The sequence below is a fragment of the Camelina sativa genome, chromosome 7, assembly GCF_000633955.1.
Source record: "Camelina sativa cultivar DH55 chromosome 7, Cs, whole genome shotgun sequence".
Classification (NCBI taxonomy): Eukaryota; Viridiplantae; Streptophyta; class Magnoliopsida; order Brassicales; family Brassicaceae; genus Camelina; species Camelina sativa.
The window spans coordinates 19353037-19365377 of NC_025691.1; the positions used below are offsets into that span (position 1 = coordinate 19353037).

Genomic DNA, 12341 nt, shown 5'->3' on the forward strand with positions numbered 1-12341 from the left:
TTCTCCTTCTAATAATCTCTTTTAATAGACCCAAAACCCCTCTAACCAAACCCACTCTTGTTTAGAGAAACATGTTTTTTAAGAGTCTTGCCATGTCCCAAATTTTAAGTTATATATGTATTTTTTTTACTACATTATACAGAGAGAGTTAAGGAGAAACATTATTCATATCAGTTTAAGAGATTAGAATGAGAATAACATTTTGATGTATGATGCATATGGTGAATAAGAGTAATACAAGATGATGATAAACCTCCCTACTCTGAAAATAAAAAGAACATACTTGAAAAAGATTTCTAATGGCTACGCACTTGTTTACTGCTGCTGTACAGATAGATACTCTAAAACACACGTCTTCTTCTTCTTGGTCTTCTAGCTTTGTATCACAACTTATTAGGCTCGATTCGTTTCAGCAGTCTAACAGCTTGTTTCATCGTTGGCCTTACCGAGAGGCTATCAACGGTGCATTTGAGAGCCAAATGTAGAACCTCAACCAGATCGTCCGGAGGACCAGTCTCCCACAGTCCCTTGGTGAAGACTTCTTTGGCTTTGCCTTGACTCAGCATCATATGTGCCCAGGAGACAATGTTAAACCCGTTCTCATGAGATGAGAAAGAAGGGTCTAGAGCTCGCTTGTCTGATATCAGCTCCAAGAGGACAATACCGTAGCTGTAAACATCTGCTTTCTCCGAGACACGGCATGTCATTGCGTATTCTGGAGCAACATACCCGAATGTTCCAGCCACACCTGTTGTGACATGAGACTGCGAAGTTCCCAAGAGTTTCGAGAGTCCGAAATCGGATAGATAGGCGTTGTTCTTGTCATCTAAGAGTATGTTACTCGGTTTGATGTCTCTATGCAAGACTTTAGGAGAACACTGCTCGTGAAGATAGGCGAGAGCACGCGCTACATCAAGAGCAATCTTGTGAAGAACCTTCCACTCAAGAGCTGATTCAGATCTTTCTTTGATGAAGTCTTCAAGGTTCCCACCAGATAAGTAGTTGTATATAAGAAACATCTCAGTTTCGCTCGCATGGTAACCAACTAACATAACAAGATTCGGATGCCTAACCATTTCAAGAGCCGAGATCTCAGCATGAAACTGTTGGTCCCCTTGAAACCTCCCAACAGAGAGTCTTTTAACAGCAAACACATTCGTTGGAGACACCTCTGCTTTATAAGTCGAACCGAAACCACCATGACCAATACAGTTAGAGTTGCTGAAGTAACCAGTAGCTCTAACAATGATCTCATACGTCAGAGGGATACCAATGTCCACAAACACTTTAATCTCCTTGATCTCATCAACACGAATCTGAGAGTTTCGTTTCCATCTCTTCGTGTAGATGAACAAGAGCACAAGAACAAGAAGCACAAAGACAATTACTGAAGCTGACACAATCGAAGCAATCTCAATCGGATACAATCCAGATTTACCAGAGGAATCATCAGCAGCTGAGGTTGGACCAACTTCGTCTTCATCCTCATAACTCATAAGTCTCCTCCTAGAAACAACATGGCTTAAGAAACTTGAAAATCCAAATTTTTTCAACGGATCAAGAACCCTAACCCCACCGGTAAAGCTGTTACCTTCAAGATCAAGAATATCTAATTTCTCCAACCACCAAATCTCCTTTGGAATCTCACCTCTCAGATCATTAAAAGCAAGAGACAAAACCCTAATTTCAGACAAACCTCCCACAACTGGAGAGATCTCACCACCAAGTCTTCTGCTTGAACAAGAAGACAAATCAGGGGAATGAAGACTACGACTACTACTACTACCACCACCTTCCACCTCATCACAGCCTCTGAGAATCAAAGAGACGACTCTCAAATCAGAGTTGCAGACAACACCGTACCAAGAACAATGGTTTGATGAGCTGTCGGAAACCCAACTAGAAAGAAGTCCATTTGCATCAGAGAAACTACTCTTCAGCTTCAACAACAGAACAGCTTCGTCGTCGTGAAGACCACCACTCTTTGGTGTTACAAGAAGTTTCCGAGAAAATGAAAACACAAACAGATTAAACAGCAAGAAGAACAAACCCAGAAGTTTCATTTTTTTTTTCTTCTCCAAACAAGAGAAAGAGAGAGAGAAAGATAAATAAATAAAAACCCTAAAAATAAATTTGTTTCACAAATTTAAAGTCTTTTTTTGTGTAATCTCCCTCCTTCTCTCTATATCTCTCTCTCGAGAAATCGAAGTTTTTTCCAAGTTGCAGCAAAAGAAGAAACTTTCTTTTACCCAAAAAGAAAACAAAAACATTAAAGAAACAATTTTGTTTTTTTTTTTCAATGGCTCGATTATCAAAGCCAAAAGTTCTTAACGTATTGGAAACAGTCAAAGTAGAATGATTTCGAGGAAAAGAGGGAAATTATAAATAAATAAAAAAAGAAGAAAGAAAAAAAAAGGAGAAAAAAATCACTCAGCTTTTTTAACTTTTTCCTGTCTTTAAAATATTTGAGGAAACTTCAAATCACACACTACTACTACTTACTGTAACTGATGTTACTTAGTTATATTATTACTTCATTAGAAAATTTAAACCAGAAAATGTTTTGCTTAAATGAATTTTTCACTTTTATATTTCTAAACTTTTTGTTTTTGTGAGTTAATTATACATATACAAAAATATTTTATTTTATTTGTTTTCTTTTTTTTTTGGGTGAGATGAGATGAGATGAGATGAGATAGTGTTTCACTTTCAGCCGAGTCTCTCTCGGTTCTGTCGTTAAAATTTGTCGTTGTCTCAGAGACTTTATAGAACTGCGGGACCCAAGTGAAGTCAATGTCTGAATGTATATTTATGTAATAAGAGAGAGAGAGACCACATGGCTGCTTTTGGTTTGACCAGGCAGGATAGGGAACGGGACCTACCCTAGTCTTTTTATTGGTCCATGATTAGATTCCAAAAAATCGTTTCTTTCGTAACCGATCTTTTTTTTTTTTTTTTTAATTAGACGTGGATTCCTCTGTGTCTCTCATCGTCATTATGACGTTCGAATTTGCGTCAGATATATGTTCCAACTTTTTAAAAATCCACGACTCTTTTTTTAGTCCGTATTTTAGGATTGTAACGGCTGATACCTTTTAAACTGCGATTTTAGGGGCGTTACAAAGTAGAGGAATATTAACAGATTTTGTACTTGTGCGCGGATCCATTAATTTACTCGTAGATCTTAAGCAAGAAAAAAAAAGAATCTTTGAAATGTGTTCGATATATCTTGCCATATGTTAACAACATTAGGGCGGACGTAGGTAGAAAGGGTACTGGGGAGATGAAACAATTAGTTGATTGTGCTCCATGTTCTGTACTGAATTTTTTTAGCTAATGGGTTATTACTTTCTCTTTCTATTATTTTAAGGTAATAAATGATTTTCATATTAGTCTAATTATTCATTTTCTACTTTTTTATACAAATTACAATAACCAATTGTAGATTAACACATTTAATAATTTTACTTCATTTACATGTCTTTTGATATATGTTCATGCTACATTTTATAAATTGAAAATTTATATGTCAATATATTGTGCCCCATGTTTTATGTTTCTAGATCCGCCCCTACTAACGGGTATGAACACCCTACCTAAAATGGCTAAATACGTGCTAAGGTAAGGTACGTATGTTATGTCTTTTCTCTGAGACACAAATGATTAAAAAAAATTAGTATAAAATTCAATGGCTTAGGCCGTGAATAACGACTTAAATAAGCGGAGTGTATTTCCAAAAAAATGAAATGCACAATAACTACACCAATCAAACAAATTATATTAGTTTGCAGTTTTTTTAAATACAAAAAAAAATCCATTTTTATTTTTTGTTATATCTCGATAAAATGAAAATGCACTATCTCGTATATAACTCCACATATGGTATAATACAATAAAAAAGAACATCATTCATTTATTTTAATAAAAATGTTTACTTTTAAATATTACAATAAAAATAGAGAAATATCCTAAAATAGACAATTATAGCATACATTCCATAAATTTCCAAAATATCACTATTTAACACATTAAAATATTTAAAATTAATTTTTAGGATTTTTTTTTTAGATTTGGGTTCTCAATTTTACATTTAGGGTATAGTTTTGAGGGGTAGGGTTTAGTATTTTGAATTTAGAATTTAATTTTGAAAGATGAATTTTGAAATATTTGTGCTATTTTTGGAAGTTTAGAGATGTTGTGCTACATTTGAAAAAAAATATATTTTGTGCTATTTTTGAGAATCTCCCATAAAATTATGTATGATAAAATTCTCATCTCATCAAAAAATAAATATTTAGATGGCGCACGTGATATTAAAGTAAATGTGGTATGTTTTTTGGAAGCACAAATGATTAGAAAATAAAAGTTTATAAAAAATTAACGGTTTAATCTGAAAGTTGTGATATAAGAAAAATACATCATTCATTTCTTTTAATGAAATATAGATTTTCAAAAGTTACAACATTAAAAATGTATAAGAAAGATCACATGGAATCCAAAATAAATATTTAGACGGCGCATGTGATTTCGTGCTAACGTAACTATGGTGTGTCTTTTTCGAAGCACAAATGATTAGAAAAGACAAAACTTACTAAAACTAACGGTTTAACCTGAAAAGTTGCGATATAGGAAAAAGACATCATTCATTTATTTTAATTAAAAAATGTTTACTCCCAAAAGTTATTATTTGAAAATATATAATAAATATCACATCTCATCAAAAATAAATATCTAAACGGCGCATATGATTACATTCTTACATATATTTGGTATGTCTTTTCCGAGGTACACATGATTAGAAAAGAAAACGTTACAAAAATTAACGGTTTAACATGAAAAGTCACGATATAAAGAAGTGACGCATTCATATTTATTTTAAAAGTATATTATTTTCAAAAAATTACTTGTGAAAAATGTATAATATATAATCACATCTTACCAAAAATAGATTTCATTACTTTGGCCTTTTGTTAATTGGTTAATGTATATGTCATATATGTACTTTTAAAATAATGTATATCAATTATTTTGAAATATATGAATTATTAAATGATTCATATGAAGCCCAATATAATGTATCATGAGAAGAAATTCAAAAGCCTATGTAATGTAAATGTAACTTTGATTGCAACCTTGAGATTTGTCTTAAGAAATATCAATCAATTAAATTTCATTTTTAAAAACTTAATGGTTAAGTTTGCTCAATAAATCCAACACATCCTAACATTTGATAAACTATAGTACACAAAAAAAAAATATTGGGTGTAAAGTATAATATCGTAATATTAACCTCGCGTCTTTGCACTATCCCAGTCCTTGAATATCAAGCCTAATATGACTTTTTTTTTTTTTTGACCTCCATATGATTTTTTTTTAAATGAGGCTTTTTAGTAAGAAAAAAAAGATGAGAATTAGAAAATTCATAAACTCCTATTTTTCTATTTTATTTGACTAAATATGAGGCCTCTAAAACAATAACAAATTTCTTACATTTTCATTTTAATATATAGAATAGATTTGTGTTCTTATAAAATTGTCCAACGTATATTTTTAAATGGGTCCTTAATTTTGTTTGCATAACATTTTCTACAAAATAGGCCCTAGATATTTGACATTCGATACCAATATTTACTGGGTATTTATTCATGGCCGGGATATGATTATCCATTTATCATCATAGCAATATTGAAATGATAATGAAAATTTACGTTCCTATTGAGAAAAGGGAAGATGTATATATACATATATATACACAATATTTTCTAGAAATGCAATTTTCAAAATCCTAACAGATCTTAATAAGAGTCGGCTTCAAAAGTTTTCATTCTACTTGATTTATTCACATACAAGCTTAAATATTCATATGCAACCACCATATAAAAACTCTGAAATCTTATTTACTTTTTTTTTGAGATGTAAAAGAGAGACTAGCTACTAGTTTTTTTACGCTTATCGCCTTATCGGATTCACTATGATACATAGGAGTTGACAAGGCACGAAAGAACAAGATACAACAAGTTTCTTAAACATTGTTATCATAGCCGGCCCTAACCTAAAGCTCATGAACCAAAGGCTTTATGCGTCAAATATTATAGTTATTTTAGGGGTATCAAATCCAGGTAAACTCCTTTAACGTAGTGGCTTTTAGTTAGTGGGAAAGGGTTCAAACTATCGTCCCCACATTTGTAGTGTAAATGATTGTTTTCTATTTTGGATTAAATTTAATCTAAAATAATAAGTTAATAGGTACTACTAACCCGTGGAAAACCGCGAGTTGGACTTTTTGTTTGATAATTTTTTTAAATAATTTATTTAGTTTTTATGTTATTTATAAAGATTTGTGATTAAAAATTTGGTTTGCTTATATTAAAATTTTTGTATTTTAAAAATGTTTATTGAAAATCTGTCAATAAAACATTTGCATATAATGAACTTTAGATTTTATTCGATTAGATTTTTAAAATCTTAGTTGTTAATTTAAAAAAAAAATATGAATTAGTTTTGATTCTAATAGATTTTTTTTTACTTTTCTACAATTTATTTTATTTTATGTGTCCCTAATTTCGTTTTTTAATTAATTTTATTTATTTAATTAATTAATTAATCTTAATTAAAAAATTTAAATAGCAATTGAATGTAATTTTTTACACATTTTAAGGTTAGTTTCATATTTGTACTTTATAATTAATATAGTAGGATATCTAAATCTTTTTATATTATATAATATACAATTATATGATTGAAAAAGAGCAACTGAACTAGTAAACAAAAAAAAAAATCTTAAATTTGTTTAATTGACGGTACCTCTTCTTCTTCCAAATTTAAGAGAGACTACAATCATACTTTCTCAGTTTCTTATTTGTTAAGCTTTTTTGTTTAAAGAAAAGAAAAACTTTCAGAGCATCTAAACAATTTTTTATTTGTTCTCCTTTGTTCTTTTGTCAACTAGTGATGTATTGATGTTTTTGTATGATTTTGTTTCATATAAGTGAACTTTAGGTGATCTTTTGCGAAGTTATAAGAAAAAAATTTACATGCGTATATAATATATATATATATATATATATAAACATTCAAATCTAAAAGTAGTTGTATTTGTAACAGTCTTGACGTCAAACATAAACAAACCAATGATTCTTATTTTTGAATTATTTTGGAGAATTAAACTCGCCAAAGTACAAAATCATTGTGATATTTGCTTATAGTTTGCTTATGTTTTGTTCATGTTTGACTTACATTTTGTTATTTTTTGTCAATTTCTCTTTCTTTCGTTTTTTTGTTTCTTTCATATTTTGTTGAAGATGATATATGCAAAACTTTCTGCATAATGAAAATTTGTATGGCTATAATTTTTTTTTCAGATTTATCAATGGAGATTTTTTTTTGTCAACATGAACATAGTCAAACATTTAAGGTAAATAATGTATATACTCCCTCTGTTGATAGTTTGATGTTCAGGATTTTTCACACATATTAAGACAAAAGTTATATATGATTAAATTTATGATTTATTTTTTCTAATGATTTATTTCTTTTTATTTTTGGTCATCTCATGCATATGTGATAATTTATTTTTCTGAATTTTTTTCTACTTTTCCACTTTCCCACATTTTTAGAATTAAAAATATGAGGGATTTTAAAAAATACTCTTTTTCCTATATCACTTTTTAAAAATAGCCTTTTATGTTGGTCATTTTCAAAAATGCCCATTTTCTATGAATAAAATCACTAAATTATAAACCCTAAACTCCAAATACTAAACTCTAACCCCTCAAAACTATATCCTAAATGCAAAATGAGAACCCAAACCTAAAAAATTAATGTAACATATTGAAATTATGTAAAAGAGGGTAAAAATGAAAATGTTCAAAAAAGGGTATTTTTGAAAATGGGTATCCCAAAAATGGTATTTTTAACAAATTCTCTAAAAATATTTACAAAATCAATTTTTTAGAGACAAAAAAAATTCTCTAAAACATCAATTTATCAGAGACAATGGGAGTAGTTATTTTCAACTTTGGAAGTTTGATTATTTTCCTACTTGTTTCTCATCTCAAATATTCTATTGTAATATTTTTAATGTACTCATCTTTACCTTTAGTTTATGTGATCCAATTGATAATTTATATAAAAATCACTATAATATCTAGTTTTTCAAGTTTTTATTTTGATTTTTTTTCTTAAATTACTTCTTTCTTATCTCCATTTTTTCTTTTGGTAGCATTTTTATATACTCATCATTACTTTTGATTTTTGTGATCCAATATACATAATTATATAAAGATCATAGTAACGTTTGTTCAAATCCATAAAAATAAAGATCATTATAATATTTATTTTACTAAATATTTGTGGTTTGGAGAATTCTTAACTCAAATACGTTGTTGTAATATTTTAATATACTCATCATTACATTTTTTTTGTGATCAAATAGATAATTATATAAAGATCATTATAATGACTATCTTATTTAAGGTTTGTGGTTTTAAGTTTTTTGTAAGTCCAAACGTTACTATAATGAAATTTATTATAATGAAACTTTGCATTATAATTTAAAGAGTGGAATATGAGAATAATAAAAATGGAAGTATCCTTTTAACTAATAATTAATGGGGTATTTTTGAAAAGGGTATATCAAAAAGGGTATTTCTAACAAATTTTCAATAATTAACTACCTTTTGTCTTAGTTTATATATACAAAAAAATGAGAAAGAGATTTATCCAAAAACACAGTTTAAATTTTCATTCTTGTCATTAACATATATGTACTAAAGATAAACTTTTGTCAAAGTAGAAGAGTAGATCACTGAATAAATTCAAAAGATATGTATGTCTATATGTAAATAAGCTATATATATATATATTTATATACTGTATAATTTTGACAAAGAAAAGTGAAAAATTGTTTTGTATATCTAGAAAATATAAACTTCCGAGTTTAGTCTCTTCTTTTTAATACTTTTTGATAATACTATAATGTAATATTTATCTATAATTAACTTACATTTAAATTCATGTGTAGCTCCTATTAAATTCAAATCAAAGTCACTAACTCATACTAAATAATTGTAAAACCCCAATAAAACATATTTTTACTACTTGGTTAAAATCACATTAGTCATAATTTATAAGTTGAACGGTTTTTCTACTAATTCTACAATAAGTGTAACTCCCAAAATGCATTTATTTTCTAAATGTAACTTCCACCATTCATTACCCTATAAATAATAATTATAAATTTTCATTTTCCTCCACTATATTTGAAATATTTGATATATGATAATTTAATATGTAAAAAGAAAATTATGCACTACATAGTATTTCATGATTTTGTGTGAAGTTTAATAGCTTGGAAACAAATTCAAGCAACAGTTGAATTGTTTTGCACTATTAAATTTATCCACCAAAGTCTTGATAGATTAACTTAAAAGTTAAAACTAACGCATCTCAAATTAGTTGGGTTGTGCTGCTTGTGCTAATGAAATCAATGTTTGTTTCATATTATAATATGTAATCAACTTTGTAGGCAATGTTTAGATTAATTTCACATTTTCAGATTATTTCTCTTATCCAGTTTTGTTTATGATTAGATAAACTTTTTTAAAATAGATATTGTCTAATTATGCGTGCTTTTAGCTAAAACATCTTGTATTTTGAATGGGAGGTACTTTTTAACTAATCGCTACTAACAAGTTCTTATCTTCATGCATAGACTTAGAGGTCTAACAAAGAAGAGTTCTCTGCAAATGTTTCAGAGAAAGAGATCAAGGAAGTCAAAAAAACAAGAAAAGAAAGAACAAAGGAGCTCGAGGGTATTGATACAAGCAATTAAAGGAGAAGAAGATCCACTACAAGTTTCGTGCCGCATCCGAAGCCGATAAAAGCAGAAGATGAAGAAGTAGTAGAAGAAGAAGAAGAGTACAAAGGAGAACTTGAGGCTAAACTCCCTCATACCTAATCTTGTTAAACCTTATGTTGCGTAATACTGTTCTCAAACCTCATCTAGTGATCACTTGAAAACTATAAAGCAAGAAACATTTACATTTTGTAAAATCTAATTTTTTTTTATAATCCTTTTAGCTAAAAACAGAGAGTTGAGTAAAGAATCTAATCTAATGTTGCGAAGAGGAAGAAGAGCAACAAGGAAAGCAACAAAACCATTTATGAGATTTTTTGGACACTTCACTCCCTCTAGTCGTCATCTCATCATCAACTACCTTCTTCGAAGAACTGTAACAACACACAACGAAATCTCCTATAGGCTTTTCGCTTGAAACAATCACATATTAAAGTAAGAATCTGAAAGTAGCACCGTACCTGGAACAACAACAGCAACTCCAACAGCTCCAATGGCAGCAGAAGAGCCAGCCACAAGAAGAACTGTAGTCACAACTTGGCCATCCGCACCAGGAGAAGCACGAGCAACATTTTCGCCGTTTGCAGCAAGAGAGGCTGTAATCACAACTTGGCCATCTGCAACAGGAGAAGCACGGTCCAGTGTTCGTGCAACATAACCAAGAACATCTCTTCTTCTGCTTCGGCTGTTGTTGCTGCTGTGTCGCCTTCTTCTTTGTTGCCTTCTTTTTCGTCTTGTTCTTTTTAGTTCTGCATTAAAATCAAAAATAAAGTTCTTGTTTCCCAGAAGCAAAGACTACTACAATGAGAATATGGTATAGAAACTCACATTGGATGTGAAAACGATTGTGTGCTGCTTGGTGCTTCGTCTGAGTTATTGCAGTCTCCAATGTTCCTCCATGATACATCCGAGTTTGAAGACTTATCCTCAGATTCTCCACTCGCTTTATCCTCCATATCAAAGCTCTTGCCTAGATCAGAAGAATAAGCCGGAATATGAACAGTAGGGCAGAACGATAACAGCTCTCCCGATTTTGTAATCTCCCCAGACTTGAAATCACGGTAACTAAACAACTCATCTCTCCCTATCGTGTTATCACCTATGCTGAGACTAAACAGAGAATCATTTGAAAGTGTGCTCAAATTCTTCTCCAAAGTAGGTGACGAGTTTCTCTGAGCATGGTCAGATCCTTCTCTATCCATCATTTGAACAGAAGGAGACAAAAGCGTAGGCTCCACTGAAGCATGAGTTACACCAGACACTTGTGAACCTAGTGTGTCCGATGAACCTTGTAACTCGCATAATTTAGAAGAAAGGCTTAAGAGCTCCTTATTGTGTACGCTACTATCGAAAGATAAGCTGGATTTCCTTTCTTTTGCATTGGTCTCGAGCGTATCCCCTGAAGAGGTTGGAGACAATGAAAGAGATGCAGATCTCCTGGATGTGATCTCTGGATCTGGCTCGAGACGAACATCACTGACCACGTAACTAGCAATGCTCCCCAATTGGAACAAAACCGGCTTCTCGTCATTCCTTTCTTTGTTTGTTGGTCTTGGATCAAAACTACTACTATTATCTGACTTTTTATGCTTCTTTAGATGATAAGACTTTCTATTTTTTCCTTTCTTGTGATTCCTGTCCATAGCTGAGAGAAAAAAAAAACACGAAAACTTTGTCATCTTCTTTGAACTTGGTTCACAAATGCAAGAAAAGGAGATACATTCAAGAACATAAGCTACATCCTAACGTGATTGAAGGAACCAAATCAGAATCATTAACAACAGCAAGACCTATCACTAAGTCCTTGAAGTTTTTATTTTCTTCGATGTAAAGCAGCATAAAGAAGAAAAATATAAGGGTAAAACAGAGGACTTACTTATACCTACGAATATCCATGTAAATTTGCAATGAACCCTAGCTCTTCAGACCTTATACTTTACCCGCAATGGCTCCCTCCGTTACTAATCTTCTCTTCACGATTCTTCTCTGTTTATAAACCAAATTGAAAGTTTATAATTTTTCCAACTGTAAAGAAAATGGTCAATAGGTTCAAGGAACAAACAACAGAAATATAATGATGAACTCATGAAAGATATGATCTCAACAAAGGCAACGAACCTCTAATACAGGGAACTGTAAAATCTATCCTTGATATTAGAACAATGAGAAATCCATAAAACAAACAAACACACAAAAAGGATTAATCCTTTCAAAATTTTGAGGGTAAAAAGGAAAAAAAGTTGAACAAAATTGAAAGGATTAATCCATTTGGTCTTCGTTTTTTATTTCCTGCAGATTCCTATAAACCAAAGGCATTCCTAAACTTTAGGGATTAGCTCGTCTTATTCTATCTTGGCTGCTTTGGGCGCCATCTTTTTTTAACTAAAGACTCTCCTATCTGATGCTTTCTATTATTAGCAACACAACGTGTCTTAACACCAAAAAGAGACAATACATCAATGACAGAGATGTCTTTGACTTGTGT

The 12341-nt window shown here is 30.8% G+C and overlaps 2 protein-coding genes across 5 annotated transcripts in view; both read right to left on the reverse strand.

Moving 5' to 3' along the window:
* LOC104701553 (probable LRR receptor-like serine/threonine-protein kinase RPK1) overlaps positions 1-2332 on the reverse strand; it is a 2920-nt gene extending 588 nt beyond the window's left edge. The window contains exon 1 of one of the 2 annotated variants that reach the window (XM_019227715.1): positions 680-2332. In XM_019227715.1, the coding sequence (XP_019083260.1) occupies positions 680-2063 (1384 nt within the window). In that variant the 5' untranslated portion in view covers positions 2064-2332. Of the gene's footprint in view, positions 1-148 lie in introns of those variants that run through there. The other variant, XM_010417259.1, reaches the window with a different exon arrangement.
* Positions 9961-12335, reverse strand: LOC104701554. Of its 3 annotated transcripts, none has more exons than XM_019227716.1 (5): positions 11975-12335; positions 11733-11842; positions 10685-11501; positions 10318-10605; positions 9961-10230 (listed from the first exon to the last, which is right to left on the reverse strand). In XM_019227716.1, the coding sequence occupies exons 3-5, from the start codon at positions 11497-11499 to the stop codon at positions 10113-10115; spliced, it is 1221 nt and encodes a 406-aa protein (XP_019083261.1). In that variant the 5' UTR covers positions 11500-11501; positions 11733-11842; positions 11975-12335; the 3' UTR covers positions 9961-10112. The 3 variants fall into 3 exon arrangements, with proteins under 3 accessions (XP_019083261.1, XP_010415563.1, XP_010415564.1); XM_010417261.2 differs by having other exon boundaries at positions 11733-11881; XM_010417262.2 differs by having other exon boundaries at positions 11739-12335.

Bases quoted from the DNA above. Each gene is read 5' to 3' on its own strand.
- LOC104701554 (XM_019227716.1), bottom strand. From the start codon at position 11,499: ATGGACAGGAATCACAAGAAAGGAAAAAATAGAAAGTCTTATCATCTA. The intron at 10,606-10,684 runs GTGAGTTTCTAT...ATTTTAATGCAG, and splicing joins CAATCGTTTTCACATCCAAT to AACTAAAAAGAACAAGACGA. The intron at 10,231-10,317 runs GTACGGTGCTAC...GTGTTGTTACAG, and splicing joins AGTTGCTGTTGTTGTTCCAG to TTCTTCGAAGAAGGTAGTTG.